Source organism: Mycteria americana, chromosome 6 (genome assembly GCF_035582795.1).
Source record: "Mycteria americana isolate JAX WOST 10 ecotype Jacksonville Zoo and Gardens chromosome 6, USCA_MyAme_1.0, whole genome shotgun sequence".
Classification (NCBI taxonomy): domain Eukaryota; kingdom Metazoa; phylum Chordata; class Aves; order Ciconiiformes; family Ciconiidae; genus Mycteria; species Mycteria americana.
The window spans coordinates 14,337,181-14,354,166 of record NC_134370.1 but is presented as its reverse complement, the minus strand read 5'-3'; the positions used below and the strand labels follow the sequence as shown (position 1 = coordinate 14,354,166).

Genomic DNA, 16,986 nt, shown 5'->3' with positions numbered 1-16,986 from the left:
CCGCTGCTCTGCTCACGGAGCAGCTCCTGGCCTTTCATGTCAGAGGGGAAATACTCCTCAGTGTCGTTGATTAAAATCCCTGACGGCTGAATGTCAACAGCAAGACGGACAGCTTTGGAAGAAAACCCCGAGGCCGAAGGGTCGGGGGGGTGACCAGGGTCTTGTGCAGGGCCGCGACGGGCCTCTCTGAGTAGCCTCTGGGCCGTGGGCCCGCACAGCGGTGCGCAGCACACGGAGCCCGCAGGGCCCCGGGGAGCAAACCCGGCCTCCGCCTCACGGGCCGCCACCGCGGCTACAACGGCCGCTCCCGCCGTCACAACGGCCCGCCCGCCGCCCCGCCGCGCTCCGGCCCCGGCCCCGGCCCCGCCCGCCGCCGTTGCTACGATACGGCGCGGCGGCCTCTGCACCGCCGCGGCCCGGGGCCGCCACGGCACCGGCACCAGCAACGGCTCCGGCTCCGGCACGGGCCCTCCTGCCCCCAGCCCGCCGGCAGCATGGCTGAGGTGAGCCCCCCCTCACCCTCCCTTCCCCGCCCCGACAGGACGAACGCTGTACCTCAGAATAAGCCCAAGGACATCATCTATAGATCATCTATATCTGTAGGCCGTATTTATGTGCCGAGTTACTTTTGTGAGCAGAGCTCAGTTAGATCCCGTGTTGAAAGCAGGAGCAATTAGGCTACTTATACATAAGCAGTGATAACACTTAAATTTTAGGAACACCTGCCACTTTTTAAGATTGTGGGTGCGTTACCCCCCGCCCCCATGCTGTTACTGCTCTTCTTTTAACTCTCTTTATGATCACAAACGTAAACAGGATCAAAACTGAAGGTTTGACATTGGAGAGGAGGATGAAATAAGAATAAATGCAAATTCGTTGCCGTGAGCGCCAGGGCAGGTTTGAAGGCGTTACGTGCCAAACTTTGGCCATGCCGTGCAGGTTTTAATATTCCAGTTGCCTTTGCTGTTTTCCCATTGAAGTTTCTGACACAGAAAAAACCCCTCAAATCAGAGCCTTGGCAAGGAGGGGGGATTTGGAGCCGGTGCCTCTGCCTCAGTGCGTTGTGCAGCCTGACCTTTCTTTCAAGTCGTAAGGGTCCATTTTTACCTTTTAAATTTCAGGTTTTCCAGGTAGCGTGAACTTATGTACTCCCCCCCAAAAAAACCCCAGTGAAACAAATGAAACGTTGATTTGCTCGTTGATTTTTTTTTTTAGAATTTTGAAAATTCTTGCCTTTAAACTGTTTGTGTTCAAATGGTGAGTAGGGGCCTGAACCATTTTTGAAATAGCAATCCATTGGTTTGGGGGGAGATATGAGGGCAGATTTTTAAGGTTGTGGGAGCTGTGCATCTCATTGCCTCTCCTCTGTGAGGGAGGCTCTCCAGACATCCATGGCCTGGTGCTAACAGGAGAGCTGTTTTCCTATCCAAGTGAGTCCACCTCTGAGATGTGATATAACGATATACCTAGACTTCAGATTGCAGTGTAGAGACGTTCCAGTCAGTTTTGAGCAAGCTTGAGTAATGGAAGCAATGTACCTGTGACAGCGCGAAGCATCCTGTGGGCTGATTCATCTTGCTGCTTAGCAGATCAAGCTAACTCCCGAGAAGTGGCCACGCTGCCTCCACTTGGCATGATTGTGTTCTGTTGAAGGCTATGATGGAGGCTTATTTTAAGCTGGTTTGAAAAATATTGGTGGAATTTGGTGTCTAGCAACTGAGCTGGCAAAATCTGGTGTCAGAACTGAGCTAGATCAAGAATGTCCCCTGTGAAAGGTTTAACAGTAGCATTTCCTGCAGAGTAAGGATTGGCTTGCATTGGCATTACTGGAGCTTTCAGACACGCTTATCTGCAAGTGATTTGCTGGCACTATCTGCATAGAAAGCATAAACTAATCAGACTTTAGAGTGTAGAGAACTGGGAAGAATTGAGGCTAAAATACTGGGCTTCCTGAATAGTTGATGTATTATTTAAATACTATCACAATGATGATATTTTATAGACCTGTCTTTAAAGTAGTTGTGGTACTCAATTGCAAGAACTCTGACTGTTAAAGCACAAGTTATTTCAGTAAAATTGGGGGAGATCTGTTGGAAAAATAGCCTGCAATGTGCATATCATATGCTAGCAAGAGAACTGTTATTTCAGAAAATTTTGTCATGATTTCTTAGTAGCTGTTACACACTCAGTATATTGCTTTTTTATATTCTGGGGTCATAAGTGAGATATTGAATTCCTCCTGTTTGTTGATTATCTATCTCATTTCATTCAGGAAAAGTCTGGCAAACCGTATCTAGAAGAAAGTGCATATGAAGCACTGGAAAAAGACTTCCAAGAAGTCATAGATCTACTTAAGGGAGATAAAACTCTGGAAAAATTCCGAATAGAATATGAGAAGCTCCATGCTGTTATGAAGAAGTCTCATGAAAATGAAAAGCGTCTCATGGAGAAATGCAGGGAGCTGAATGCTGAGCTTGTGGTGAATTCATCTAAAGTAGCTGCGCTCACAAAGCTCTCTAAGGATGATCGGGGAACTATATCATCAATGAAGATGGTAAAGTTTTGAATAGAATTAAATATGATCTGCAAATTGTTAATGAAAAACATGGTAAAAAGAAAAGCATCTACAATAACACTTTATTTTATGTAGAGAACTAGCCGGAGGACTAACTATAGAGCTGGCATCTCCAGTTCTTCAACCTCTGCTTTGCTACCAATCACTTTGTTTCTTTAGCCTGATATTTTTACTAGTCCCAGTCAAATTCTGTGTTTATTTGCACTAAACCAACTCCATCAGCTTTCGAGTACTCACTAATAGTTTTTGTTTAAGCTTTCCCACTGTAAAATAGCACATTTCCAACAATATACAGTTTTTGAGACTGGATTCATTAATATTTTTGAAGTGCTGCTTGGATGTTAACTATTGCCAGAACATAAAAAATCTACTTACTTGCTGAAATATGGATTGTAGACCAGGGAAGTGTCATCAACTCATATAAATAAATGTGTCACAGTGTTTTTGAAAAGGAATCCTATATAGCATTTCAATGTGATTTTACCAATTTACTCTGATGTGTTCTTTGTTATTATTGATTTGAACTCTGTCAAATAAAAGTGCTTGACTCGCTAAAAACAGTCGATGTTTTTAGCCTTGCAGTGAGGTTTGACTACCAGAAACCTAAAGCTGCCAAATGATCAGAAGACTGTCTTTTGAACTTTTTTCCTTCTGATGGTTTAAAAGCTTAGGCTGTGGAACCTAGACAGGCTTTAATTTAGCATTTAGTTGATAAACCTCCTTGCCTTACAATAAAGTGTTTTGTTGCAGTAAAATTGTTCCAGTGTAACAATCCAGAGTGATCTATGAGCACTACAGAAATAGAAGTTCTTTGAAATGAAGTTTATTTTCCTTAGAATTAGGAAGAAAATACACTCAGGGTAAATATAAATAGCAGTGCTGTCATCCTATGGCTGCAGCTTGCAAGCCCATGGTACTGCTCAAAGCATCCTCAAGGAGGAGGAAAACTGTGTAGAAAGTCTTGTTGATTTTCACTGCTGCTAATCAAAACCTGGTAGGTGGGTGTCAGGGACCGCAATGATCCTTAATCGTTTTCTTTCTGCTATTACATGGCAATACTCTGAGTGTGAACAGCAGCAGAGGCAATCCTTCAAGATGTTCCCAAGCTGAGGAGACATTGTCTTAGTAATGTTATAAAACTGAGGAGCGGAAGAGTAGGAAAAATAAGAGCCTTTCCAATTTCAGCAGCTAATTTGAAGCTCAGGCAACGTATGGCTTAACAATACCACCTACTATTGAACCAGCTAAGATTTTGTAGTGAAAAAGCTGCTTGACAATATGATCCTATTAGAAATTACGTGCAATGCACAACACGTGACATTTCAATTCTAGTGGTGTGCTGTGGGCTAAGTAAACAGTACTGATACTTTTTCAGTTTGGTTATGAGAATTAGCTTTTCCCTTAAATGTTCAGGAATTATTTGGATATTGCTTAAAATGTTCATGTCGTGTTTTGGGGTTTTGTTTGGTATACCCTTCATATTTCATGTTATTCTCCTTTCTGAAGGGAAGTTCCATTACAGCTGTGGTATTTCACTACAGTTTTACTAACATTCAAAAAATGTGTTTCACAAGTGCCCAAGGCAAGTGTTGAGGAAAGCTGAAGTGCTAAAATAGCAAAGATTATACTCTTCAGCGCTAAATTAAACTATCTGTTCTACTGTTTTATTATTTACAAAAGATAGGAGAATCCTGGTGGGGCTGTTCCTGTAAAAATTGTATAGTTGCTTCAAATTAAGGCCCTAAATCTTGGTGACTTGATGGGTCACCAGGGTAACAGGTGTACAGCCTTCCTCTTCTAGGTCATCGCTTCATAAACAAATACACGTTGCAGAAGCAAAATTTTTCTCCATGTGAAGCCTCGTTGTAATCAGTAGAATTTGCTTAGGGGCAGGGGTTAACTACACAGATCAGTGCCTGGTAGGACCCAGGTCGATAATAATCAATAGCTGTTAACTGTCTGATGGTTGTTCAGTGCTCTGTTTTGTAGTTTTAATAAACCGGACATAATAGTCTGCTGTTTACAGTCATATCGAAGGAGCAAAGTGCCAAGCCGAACACCAAGGGAATACAGTTCTCTTTTTCATTGATAGGGATACTGATCCACAAAGCTGCACTGGAAGAAACCTGGAAGGGGAATTTATAGGAGCTTGTACCACCCCGCTTGGAATTACCACGTTTTCAATTTCCAGGGGTATCAATCCAATATACAAAGAAAGCATTTCAGTAATTCTCAGTTTCTGAGCAGTGAAATTGATGTGATCTTTTGGGGTATTTAATGAAAATAAAGTAAGGCAGTCACACTTTATGAATTCTGCTTCACAATTTCCAGAGTTCCAGTACTTCTCCAAAAATTTTTGAATGATTCTAACTGCAAACATCCAGTGTACTTCCATCTTTAATTATACAACAGACTGCAATGTATGTCACCTACCTAACCATGTACTGCAATCACCCAATGATGCTGACATACTCTGCATTATTTCAGTTCCCCTCTCCATTGGGTAATAATGTGAATATTTTTTCAATGAAGGCTACCACCATCAAAAATTTCCTCCTCTTTACTTTTGAATTTAAAGGAAGCAATCCGTTGATCCACTATTCAAAGTAAAAGACACAACCAAGAAACAGCTACAATGAAGCCCAGTTTTGCTGATGCTGAAGTCTGTAGCAAATTCTTATTTAGATTTTGCTTATTAATGGGGCCATCATCTGTGCCTGCTAAGCTTATTGATGAAAATTGGTTTTATCAATACAAATTCAATAAAATTGTTCTTACACATTGAAAGCAAGCTAAAGTTCAAAAAGCACAGCTTAGGGTGACCTGAAATCACTGCTTTTCTGAATGGCCTCATTGACTTCAGGGGATCACTTTTGTGAATACTCACTAGAACAAAAGACTCACTGAAGCCAGTAAGATGTCTCAGAGGGCATATTGATTTTATTCACCAGTTCTATCCCCCAAAACTTCAATCGTAATGATTTAATTCACCAATTTTAATCACAGTCTAATCAGCCAGCAGGAAGCTTTGATTTAAGTAATCAGCTTTAATCTTACTTTCCATTTGCATTTTTCTAGAGAAAAGTTGGTTACCTCTTATCAGTTGGCAAATCTGAAACATGTTTATTTACAGCTATATTTTATGCTTTTCTGCCAGTCAAGATGATACACTATGTCTTCATACCATTATGACAGCCTGGCATGCATTTATTTAAATTTCATAATTGAACATTTTTATGTAAGATAATAATGAATGAAAAATTTATTATTTACTAGATGACACTTAATACTTTATGTGTGATCATTGCTGCATTTGAATGGAATTTAGAACTCAAAATGTATAAAATGTAACAAGTGACTTTAATATTTAAAACTGTTTAAATATGCTTCATACATAAGTGAAAAGCACATTTTTCAAACTAATTTTTGAACTAAGTAATTTATTAAGTAATGAAAATACTGTTTGTAGGTAGTGAATTAATTGACTGTAATCTTCAGAATTTCTGAACAAGTAAAGCCCACCGTTTACTCTTTATTAATAGGCTGGGAAAAAAAAAGAAGAACAAACATTCCTGATCTTTAAGCTCCAGATGGTTTCTCAAATTTGGATATGCTGAACTAGTTGAATAAATAAAATTAAAATATATTCCCTCTCCAGTTTGAAGAGGCTACAGATGTTATATTTTGTGTTAGCTTTTCAGCAAATTCTGGTAGCCTGTTACTTCTGCTCATTTGATAGAATTGAATTTTTAATTTAGGCAGTAAACAGCTAAGTACCACATTTATTTGATTGAAAAGAGTTCAATAAATATATTAACAATGTACTATAATATAGGTGTCATCATTTTGAGTTTAGTGTTAAATAGGGTTTTTTTAGAACCAGAGATGTTAATTTCAATAAAGAACTGCTGTAAACAATTTGATATAAATTAAACTATTTGATACTCTTCATTGTGGAGTGTTTTTTAATTTTTTTTTCCCTGCCCCATTTTCATATGATGCAAGTAGGAGTTAACAGGGATATTATGGCCTGATGTAATGATGCTTCTGTCTGGCTTTGCTTGGGGAGACCCTAGAGCTAATGTAGAGTTGCACAGCCACACTTGGAGTCTAAATCTGTACAAGTCCATCAAGTCCAGAACTCCACTAGGAGCCAGCTGAGAAAAGAGCATGAGAGAGGACATCATGCTGTGATTTGCAGCTCAGGGACTTCTAGTGTCAAAAGTAGTGTCTTCATTATTTACTGAGTCTTTGGGAACTTTTCTTCCAGTCCAGTCACTTTCTGAATCTATACATAATTTTAGCACAGGATTCCAGAACTGGTAGGAGCTTGATTTGAACCTGGCAAGGAATAAGCCTGCTGTGTGATTCTTAAGGATCTGATTCAAGGGAGAGAGGTGCAGAGGAAGTTAAAAACTCAACTGAACACTCCTCCCCTATCCTATTTGTGGATATCAAACCCTGGGCTTGTGAGAGGCACATGAGTCTGTCATTCGAGTAATTCCATGTGCTGGAATTTGGCATGAGAATTGTGGCTTGTCTAAATATATACTTAAAATCAAAATACACTAGGTCCTCACAGGTGAAAATGAACAAAGAGGGAGAAAAGCCCAGAGTAACATCTTTTTCTCATCCAAATCAAATTGGATGTTCATTGGCATAACAGCTAATAAGACTTTTACAGACATACGTGAGCTATTTAAGTAGACGGTACCTTTGTGGGCACTGAATTTTCAGTAAATTTTCAGATATTAGTGGGACTTACATGACCAAAACCTTGTAGAGTGAGATTTGATAACGTTCAGATCTATGTGTTAAAGAAAATGTATTAGAGCTTTTGTGGTGTAAATTGACATAGCCTGAATGGCTCAAAATGTTTGCTATGCCCTCGTCCAAAGGAAAAGCAACTGGTGAAGAAAACTGTTGTGAATATAAGCATGAAAAGGCATGAAAACCTGTTTTCTTAATTAACCAAAATACAAGGCAATACATTTTTAATTTGTTGTTCATTTTCAACCCAGTTTAATTTATGTAATTGTTTTCCATTTTGTTCCTAGGAGATTGAAAAGGCTTGGAAAATGGTAGATACAGCCTATGAAAAGGAACAGAAAGCGAAGGAAACGATTAATTCACTGCAAGAGGAAATTGCACGCCTAACTAACTTAGTGGAGCAAGGATCTGGACTGTCCCTGGGACAGGAGTACAAGTAAGTTTTCCCCAGGGAGGGGGAAAGCCTGATCTGATTTTCTATCATTCTACACCTTGTTTAGCCATTTAGACACTACAAAGACACTGGAAAACAGAGAGAGGTCTTTTCTGCCTTTTGCTTTTCTCATGAGTGCACATTTATTGGTCTATGTGTTTATGCAGTGAGCAAGTACAGAATCAGGCTCTAAGTGAGTTCATTCAGCATTGGATTAAGCTGAGAGATCAAATAAAAATCAGTATTATGCACTTTCTCAGTATCTGTCTTATTGTTTTATCTGACTAACATTTCAACATACTTTGTCTTTGAGAATAGGATCCTGTCAACATTTTTACATATGATGGCAGCAGGGTCAAGTAGATAAGTCAAGGAATCAGGAAACTTGATTTCTCTTTTGTTGCCAGCTTTGCTATAAGGCATTATTGCTGTCTGTATTCTTGTTTGTATTTTATATTTATACATTGTGAAGACTATGGGTTTTTTTTACTGAACACACATGCAGCCACTAGCATAGAGGGACCTAGTCTCAGGTAGAGCCTCTAGCTGCTACAGTGTGCAAATAACAATGATCCTCAGGAGCTGCTCAAAAGCCCTCCAAAAGCTAGTGTTAGTAGTATCAGGTCCTCGGACTCTGCTTATGCTGTAAGATTAAGTGTAAACTCAAAGATGAGATTAAGTATGTTGACCCTATGACCTGTGCACTTTCTATCGAGATTGCTGATGGATGGCCCAGCTGGTTCTGGCTTGAAATTTTCACACAGTGTAAGGTATTTATTTATATTATGCATTCAGGATATGTATAGGACATGCTCATCTCCCCATGCGCTGTGTATCCAGGCTGCATAAACAAGACTCATGTCTGTGAGCAAGGCCTTTATTGTGCTCAAACTTTTCCCCTCCGAGGAACATGCCAGCACATAAACCACCTGGATTCATGAGAAATCCACTCCTTCACCTTTTGGCCCTGAAATGTTCTGGACCTGTGTAACAGGTTTCCTTGGATCTAAAAGCTTGGTCGTTAAGCCTTCCCCTAGTATAACTCTCCCTAAAGGCAGCTCTCTGTGGCTGCTTTTGCATTTTCCTTCAAGAGCCAGGAGCTCTTGCTTTGCCAGGACCTCACTCCTGCTGTTTCCAGCTGCTGCCCAGGCTGCTGAGACCTGCCTACTTACAATTTCTTCTTAAATTTCCCTGCGTATTGCCCTCCAGTTCCATGCTTAAATACTCTGTCCGGTAAGGAGGCCATGGGACTAGACAACTCCTTTGTAGCTTTTCAGGCCTATAGGGCTGAAAACCCTATAGTCTTTTAGAATTATAAGGCTGGTTTTTAAGGTTGAGCTTGAACCCACACTGCTTGGACTTTCTTTCAGATTGTAAATGTGTCCAAACAGGGAGTCTGTTTTATTCTTACATTAGATGACCATAAGACATAACCCAGTTAAGTGCCCAGTCAGGTGAGCTGCAGAGAGACTGGTTACAACAATATAACAGTTTTGGTCCCTGAGTAATTTTGCAATGGGCAGAGAAGAAGGAATTTTGTTCCCTGTTACCTTTTTGAGAAACTGAAGGTTTCTTCAGACCCATGAGGATGTGATATAACAAGAAAGAGTGATTTATTGGACTAGGTTAGCTTTTAAAGCTGCCTGTGTTGATGGTGACTATGATCACAGTAGATAGAGTATATAATTCAATTGACCAGCAGAGCATTAATCCAAGAGGAGTTTAAAATGAAACAAATTACTTTTTAACTCTTATTTCTCACAAAAGATCTTGCTCTGGCATAGGAGGAAGAACAGAAGGGGCCTGTGACACTGCTTGACTATTATTTCCTTGCTTCCAGTGTCCGGGATTTGCTAAAACTTAAAGAAGAGATAACAAAGGAGCGAGACCAACTCTTGTCAGAGGTCGTGAAGTTACGTCAAAGTCTGACTCAAGCCACAGAGCAGCAGCAGGAAACAGAGAGGGCAAAAAACGAGGCAGATCAATCCATTATGCAGGTCTGTACAGATCACCAGGTGGTGATTTTAGGCTTTGTCCTGAACCATTCTCCACTCTGGCAATTGATCTCCATTGACTAGTATGCTACTACCTGTTCTTTCACATCTCAAACATTTTCAGGTGTGCTCAGAAAGGAGTCTGTTGTGAATTATTTTTATATTTTTCTCTACTTCTAGGCTATGTCCTTTGCAAAGTGTATTGTCATGTACCACCTGCTTCCATAGCTTCCCAATACCCTGAATGAGGCCAAGGTTCCTTTGCCTGAATCATAGTTGTCTTTCATACTGGAGATGTGTTTCTTTTTCTGCATTGTAAATCCTTAAGCCTCCAAAGCACCACTTAGAACATAGACCTGGAATGGAAATCCTAGGTCCCTTGCTGTTGGCAGTGGTTGTCATATGATGCCATACCATCATTTTTAAGAATGTATCAAATTCTGACTTAAAAGCTAATTAGGCTATTTTCTCCCCTACTGCTTAAGGGAAGCTTTTCCAGAACCTCACTTGTTAGGTTAGGGACCCTAACCTCTAATGGTTAGGGACCTCCTACTTTCTTCTTCACACTGATTCCTGCCTACTGTTTTTCAGCTTAAATAATTTTTCACCTCACCGGTGTCTGTAGAGAGCAGTCATATTCCATCTTAGCTTTACTTTTGTTGTCTCCTCTTTAAGTTAGGTTCCCTGTTTTTCTGACTATCTGAGTAGACAGTTCTTCTTTACTGATCAATATGTATAGCTTCCTTTAAATGTGTATAGCAGCTAGAGATACAGGAAACTGAGGATCAACAGGATACCCACTAATGGAGAGAAAGTAGAAATGGACGGAAGATGGGATACAGAACTCTGATACTTCAAAATATAAAAACATAATAATGAGGAATAAAAGAATTTAAAGCAGAATATAAACAGAGTCTGGAGCAAGACAACAGGAGAAAGGAAAAGCAGAAAAGAACACTTAAAGAACAGAGAAGAGATGGAAGCAGCATTTAACTTACAGTTTTTTAAAATCACAAATCGGAAAGTAATGATGAGCCTAGGTTTTACGCACAGAACTTGTTTCTGTTTCTAAAGTGGATGGTTGGGAATGTATATCAAGAGAATATAAATCTTTGCTTTTCTGACAACATTGTGGGCATGGGAGAAAAGAGAGAGGATTGAAACTCCCATCAAAACTCACTGAATCTTCCGAGCCTTAATCTTCTGGAACTCACTTCATCAGCCGTTAAATTTATGGGATTGTTACAGCGTTTGTAACCACCTCCCATTCTCCCAGTATGAAATTATTCTCCACTTCAGACTGCTTAAATGACAATGTCTTTTTGATGATCCTGTTGAAGACCCAGTCAGTTCTGGCAACTTTTCATCTGTGGGCTCAGAGGGAGAGGAATCTTTAAGTGAAGAACATCTTTCAGTTGCTGGTCCCTGGCTGAACTGAATATTTCCATGTGGATCACCCCCCTGTGTCTCCTCTCTGCTGATTCTACTCCATCACATTTTTGGGGAGGGAGAGAGCAGAAGTCACAAGACAGTCTATTAAATATGAGAGAAAGCTCCTCTTTCAAAGTTCCTGCAGCAGAACTTTGAGAGCAGAAAGATTGAGAGCAGTTGTGAAAATGAACACTGGTCTGACATCTCTCTCTTTCCTTTACTATCAGTGTAATAAGTGTTTCTGCTGGTGAGATAGAAAAATAAAAATAAAAATCCTTGCAATACAACATCAAGCCCAAATTACTTTTAACGCTGCATTCAGAAACTACCACTTCACAAGTAACTTAAAAATGAAAATACATTTGTGCCACTGCATCTCCAGAGGAACGCTTTTATGTCTGAACTGTATCAGACCCTTCTGTGTGGGTGAACTGACTGGTGCTTAACAAATTCTTGTCAATAAATAGGTTCCCTCATGCAGGATTTTTTGTTCAGCCACTAGAGAACATATTTCCTTCTGAGAAGATCTGGCATATTCCATGTAGTACTGGGTACGGTAGTATAGAAGCTGTTGTTTTGAAAATCAAGCATAGTAGAAGGAGAGGTGAGTGGCCTTGTTTTCCTGAATAAAAGGCAGCAGAACTTAAACTTTTGTGTTCTCTATTATTATAGCTTCAGCAAGACATCCAGCTGCATCAGAATGAGGCATCACGAGAGGCTCGAAAGAAGGAAAAAATGGAGAAGGAGCTGAAAAATCTTCTAGCTGAAATGGATAACAAGCAAGCTGAGATCAAGAATTTACAGCAACATATACAGAGGAACAAAGAGGAACAACTGAAAATGGAACAGCATCTAAAAGAGCAGAAGGTAGGGTACATGGCATTCTATATTCATCAGGTCTAACATTAGAGTCAGATGTCAAAATAAGAAGAAAATGGATTTTCCTGAAGGGAGAGGGAGGGAGGTTATTTTAAGTCAATAAATTTTAATAAATATTTATTTATATATAAATATTGCTTTACTAATAAGTAAATATGTAAAGCTTGCTGACAGATTTCCGATAGATTTCCTCACAGAGATCAGTGGTGGATCGAAACGATATTGTTAGAGATCATCTTGAAAAGATCACAGCAAATGAGACAAAGTCTGTGAAGAGCATGGATGATCTAATGGCAGTAACAGGAGACTGCCAGGTTGGACTTCTGACATGTATTGCCAGTTTTGCCACTGATTCACTACAGTGGCATTGGTAAAGTCATTTTACCTCCGACCCCTTCTTTCTTCTCTGTCACAATAATTTTTATCTACCTCTCAAACCTGTGGAAGAGTTTCTGTGAAAGGGCAGAGAACTGTCTTCGTAAACCTTTTTGATTGATTTTCCCCATTCTGTTTCTAAAAACTTTATCTGGAAATGTCCTAACATAGTGTTCTGCAAGTGTTTGAATTTTCAGGTTTTCAGTCCATTTCCCCTGACTTTGAGAAACTCTCAGAGAAGCAATTTCAGTAAATGGCAGGAGAGATCTCATCACTGTAAAACAGTCCTACCTCAGGGGAAACTTCTTTGGGAGTTGTGCGTATCATCTTGTAAATTTATGACTTTTATGGCTTTTTCTTCCCTTCAGGTCCCTGAGTTTGTGAAGGTAGAGATCTGTGACAATTTTTTGTCAACATAGAGTTTTAGTAAAATACTTCACAGAAAGAGATACAGAGAAGACTTGATTATTTCTCTGAATATCACTGATTTGATGCAGCTGTTGAGGGCAGCTCCATGATCTGCCAGGACAATCACATTGTTTTTAAATAGGATATCTACAATTCCTGGTTCTGTTCCATTCTTCCTCCTCTGTTCTATAGTCCCTTTCAACCTTTCTAAGTGCAGATTTTAGGAGCATTCTATTGTCCAAACTATCCTGGAAACCAATAGTTCACATAAAGTGCTGTGCCTAGGCTAGTTAACCAGACTACTGCACTGTGTTGCCTGTGCTGGCTTGAAGGTGTCTGTGGAGGCCCTGCATTGTCTTTTGCAAAAAGGCTGTCCAAAACACAGGCTATCCAACTGTGCAAGAGTCAGAGTAGAGATCTGCAAGAGAAGGTGACTCGGCTATTGCAATGTCATTGGGTTATTGTTTCTCAACTGAATTATAGCTGGCTGTGATGCCTGCTCTTATTCCACTGAAATTTCTAATAAAATATCCTTGCTTGCATGACAGTGAAGGTGGTTTGATACAGCTGCTATAGGCTTCATCCCACCCATGTCCAAGTCTCAATAAAGAATTACTGAGAATTAACACTGAAACACAGTGTTATCCTGACATTTGCAACACAAGAAACAGTATTGCTTGTTTTCACATTATCTTTGCTTCTACATGCATTCAGAAGAGGGAGATTCTACTTCTCTTCCTTTCATACTTGTTAAGGACATAGTGCATATTGACTTCATCAGTTTATCACACATTAATGCTTAAAGTGAAAAATATGACGATTGTTCTTTCCTCACTTATGGAGTAATATCTGTTTGGGGAAGTCCCATTCAAGCAGAAGAAAAGACTGGCAGCTCCAGTATTGAAGTAGATGTTCTCCATAGAAACCATGAAACTGCTGTTCTGGACTTTTGACTGAAGACAAATTAGAGAGGAAAATGGTTGTGTCCTGGTCTCAGGAAACCATGTACCCAGAGAAATGTTATCAGCATATTAATGTAGGATTTGCTTGCTAAGAAACAGAGCTCCCCAGCCCTCTGCTGATTGAAGTAATTTGAATCTCATAGTCATTTTCAGTAATTATATGTAGCAAGTTGTTGTGTTACGTGATGCTTGCCAAATGCCTAACAAGTAGTAAAATATTTATCTACCACCTGCAAGAGAGACCTGCTAAGCTCCCAGAAAAAAACTGATACTGGCTGTGTTATTCATTAGAAATTATCATTTCCCCTAGTGAGTATGAACATGTATCATATTTCACATTAGTAATTTCATCAGCAATGAAGAGTGGTTTTTAAGCAGACAACAATCTGTAGCAGCTTTTATCTCCTGGGGAGATGGAAGGTTCTGTCTTCATGTATATGTAGATATTGTAATGAGATTAAAAAGAATTAATAGGATTGTTATTTAATCTAACAGATCTTGAATGAAAGAGCTGGTAAGGAACTTGAGCAATTTCAGATGAGAAATAATAAGCTCATGCAAGAGAGTGAACAGCACAATGTGATGTTTGAAGAGGTGATGCAAGACATCCAGCAGAAGACAGCAGAACTGAAAGTAAGTGCCAGAAGGTGCATGCATGCACCCTATCAGCCATATCGCTCTGATTGCAGTCTTAGCACTTGGGACAGGGATGACCTCAGTTCTTGTACTGATAGTTCCCTATAGGTAGTTTTGGGGGAAATCTGAAGAGTTTTTAGGAATAGATCTGGCTGTCACTGGATGCCATTGTTTCTGTGGCAGTACCATGGTGCAGTCTCCAACCCTATCACCTGACCTGCTGGAGGAGCTGTGTTTCATAAAACACATAAATTGAAGTGCTCAACACATTGTGTTCATAAAGGATGCATGGTACTTTTGACAAGCATAAGATCTTTTTTTGATTGTGAGATCTTCAGATAAGAGCAACGACTTTCTTTTTTACAGTGATTAACATAATCAGAATGTTGCCAAAACCCACTGAAAAATGTTAATAGATTGTAATGACAGTGTCCTGGATAGCTTCCAGTGAGGGGAGTGGCTTCCAACACTAGAATTTTCCCCCCACAGTATGGGTTGGGGAAGTTCAATATAAGTAACCAAGATGGTGCTTACTTTCTGATCTACATGGTTTTCTTGCCTGACTTTGCATTGTTTAACAGTTGTTTTGTACCGCTCAGAAGCAGGTGAGTTTCAGTTGGGGAAGGATTAAATGATTCCTGCATATGCTTTTTAGGGTACTTTGAGAGCATTTGTGATAAAGGGTAATGTATAAGTGTTAGATGTTATTACTCTGTCTACCATATCTTGCATTTGCTATCATCATTGGGGTTAAAGCACTAAACATTAGAAAATTCAGGTAGAAAATCATTATCTTATCAAGGTTTAGTCAAGTATAACCAATTCACCTAAATAAAAAGGTTGTTTGCCAATAGAGAGCTTTTTTTTGTTTTTAAATGGGAACTTAGTCAGAACGATAAAAACTAACCACCGACAGATTAAAAGCTCAGTTCATAACTAATATAAGACAGAAGATTCTGATTTGGATCCTTAATGGGCTATATGGTAGGAGCTTGTCTTCTATTGTATTTTGTTAGGCAGACTGGAGGATATTTTTCTTACCTATTTGAGAAACAAATTACTGTCTTTTCCACATTACCTAGTTTTATCATTACTTCTAGCATTACCATCATTGTTTAAAACTTTACAAACAATGTGTTCAAATGTGACGTACATTTGGGGCTGTCAAAAGGAGGATTTTGATTCTATGATCTTATCCTAACTTCAGGAAAAGTAGATGGAACTCGTGGAGTCATGCACATGGACTTCTGGGAACAAAAAAATAGAAGATACCGCCCAGTTAGTAATTAAGCCAATTGCTAAAGCTTCTAAGAACCCCAGTCATGACCTGAGATGCCCTTTTTGTAGGTGCTGTGCTTGCAGTTTCATCCTGCAGTGTGCTGAGTGCCTCCACTATGGTGTTGGGCAACCCGAACTGTGAAAGTATTCATAAATCTCTTGAAAGTTATTGTCAGTAAGAACTGAGGAGACTCACATCCTCCCAGGGGATACTCACGTAGCAGGATTCACCATCTTACAGAATCAGTATCTGAGGCTGTAAGTGGAACACTGTAGTCTGCAATGGCTGTAAAACCTAACAGTGGCACTGAATTATATGAGGGAGTTATATTTACTTCTTAAAAGGAAAGAGACAAATTTCTGTTGTGATTATTGGTTGTGTTTCCTGGTAACCAGTTCCTTAATTTTTATGCAGTGTTTTGATTGATTATTTTCTCCTCTGATTGTATAGCAAATGAGATGAACTCTGCATTTTGCTTTTTCTTTAAAGCCATAGGTTATAAAAGAGATGGGGATAACAGATACCTGCTATTAGGGACACGCTACCAGACCACACTACAGGTATCTTTCTCATCACCGTCAGTGTCCCTAATACTTCAAAGGAAATTAGAGCTGCCCGTGTTTAATCTGCAGGACTAATTGAGTAGTGCTGTGTGAGGTTTGCAGCTGGAGATTCTTTATTGATCATCTTCAGCCCTAAAGCACAAGATTTGATTATCATTTTCCTTGCCTTAGCTGGCTTTGTTTAAATTATTTTAAATATTGTTCAATTAGCTAATTACCTTGTCTCAGGCAACCCACAGCACTTATACCTTTGCTTCCTGAATTTCATGGAATAAGTATATACCAAGTACAGAGGCATTTTTTTTTTCAGTAGATACTTTCTCTCCCCTTTCTTTATTGCTGTTCTGTAGGCCAGAGATGATGAAGTAACTCAGATGCGCCTTGAAATTTCAAAGCTGAACAAAGTAAGAGATGTTCTCCAGAATAAGTTGCGTGTTGCAGAGGAGCAAAAAGTTGATGCAGGACATGAGAGAAACACCCTAAAAAATCAAATATCTGGACTGGAGAGAGGTAGGTGCCTAACTGATGGATGGATCTGTCTTCTGATTCATAATTTATTCATTCAGGGTACATCCTTCTGTTAGGATCATTCTCCTTTCATATCTAGTATGAGACTGTATAAATGACAGTTGGAATCTACAGCAGCATTTTAAAAACCTTGTAGGGTTACAGAATTTTCAT

The 16,986-nt window shown here is 39.5% G+C and overlaps 1 protein-coding gene across 1 annotated transcript in view; it reads left to right on the top strand.

The window, feature by feature from the left end:
* Positions 1 to 419: 419 nt before the first annotated feature.
* CFAP58 (cilia and flagella associated protein 58) overlaps positions 420 to 16,986 on the top strand; it is a 59,867-nt gene continuing 43,300 nt past the window's right edge. The window contains exons 1-7 of the mRNA XM_075504061.1: positions 420 to 503; positions 2,273 to 2,554; positions 7,633 to 7,781; positions 9,619 to 9,775; positions 11,876 to 12,070; positions 14,323 to 14,460; positions 16,656 to 16,815. Of these exons, the coding sequence (XP_075360176.1) occupies positions 495 to 503; positions 2,273 to 2,554; positions 7,633 to 7,781; positions 9,619 to 9,775; positions 11,876 to 12,070; positions 14,323 to 14,460; positions 16,656 to 16,815 (1,090 nt within the window). The 5' untranslated portion in view covers positions 420 to 494. The remainder of the gene's footprint in view (positions 504 to 2,272; positions 2,555 to 7,632; positions 7,782 to 9,618; positions 9,776 to 11,875; positions 12,071 to 14,322; positions 14,461 to 16,655; positions 16,816 to 16,986) is intronic.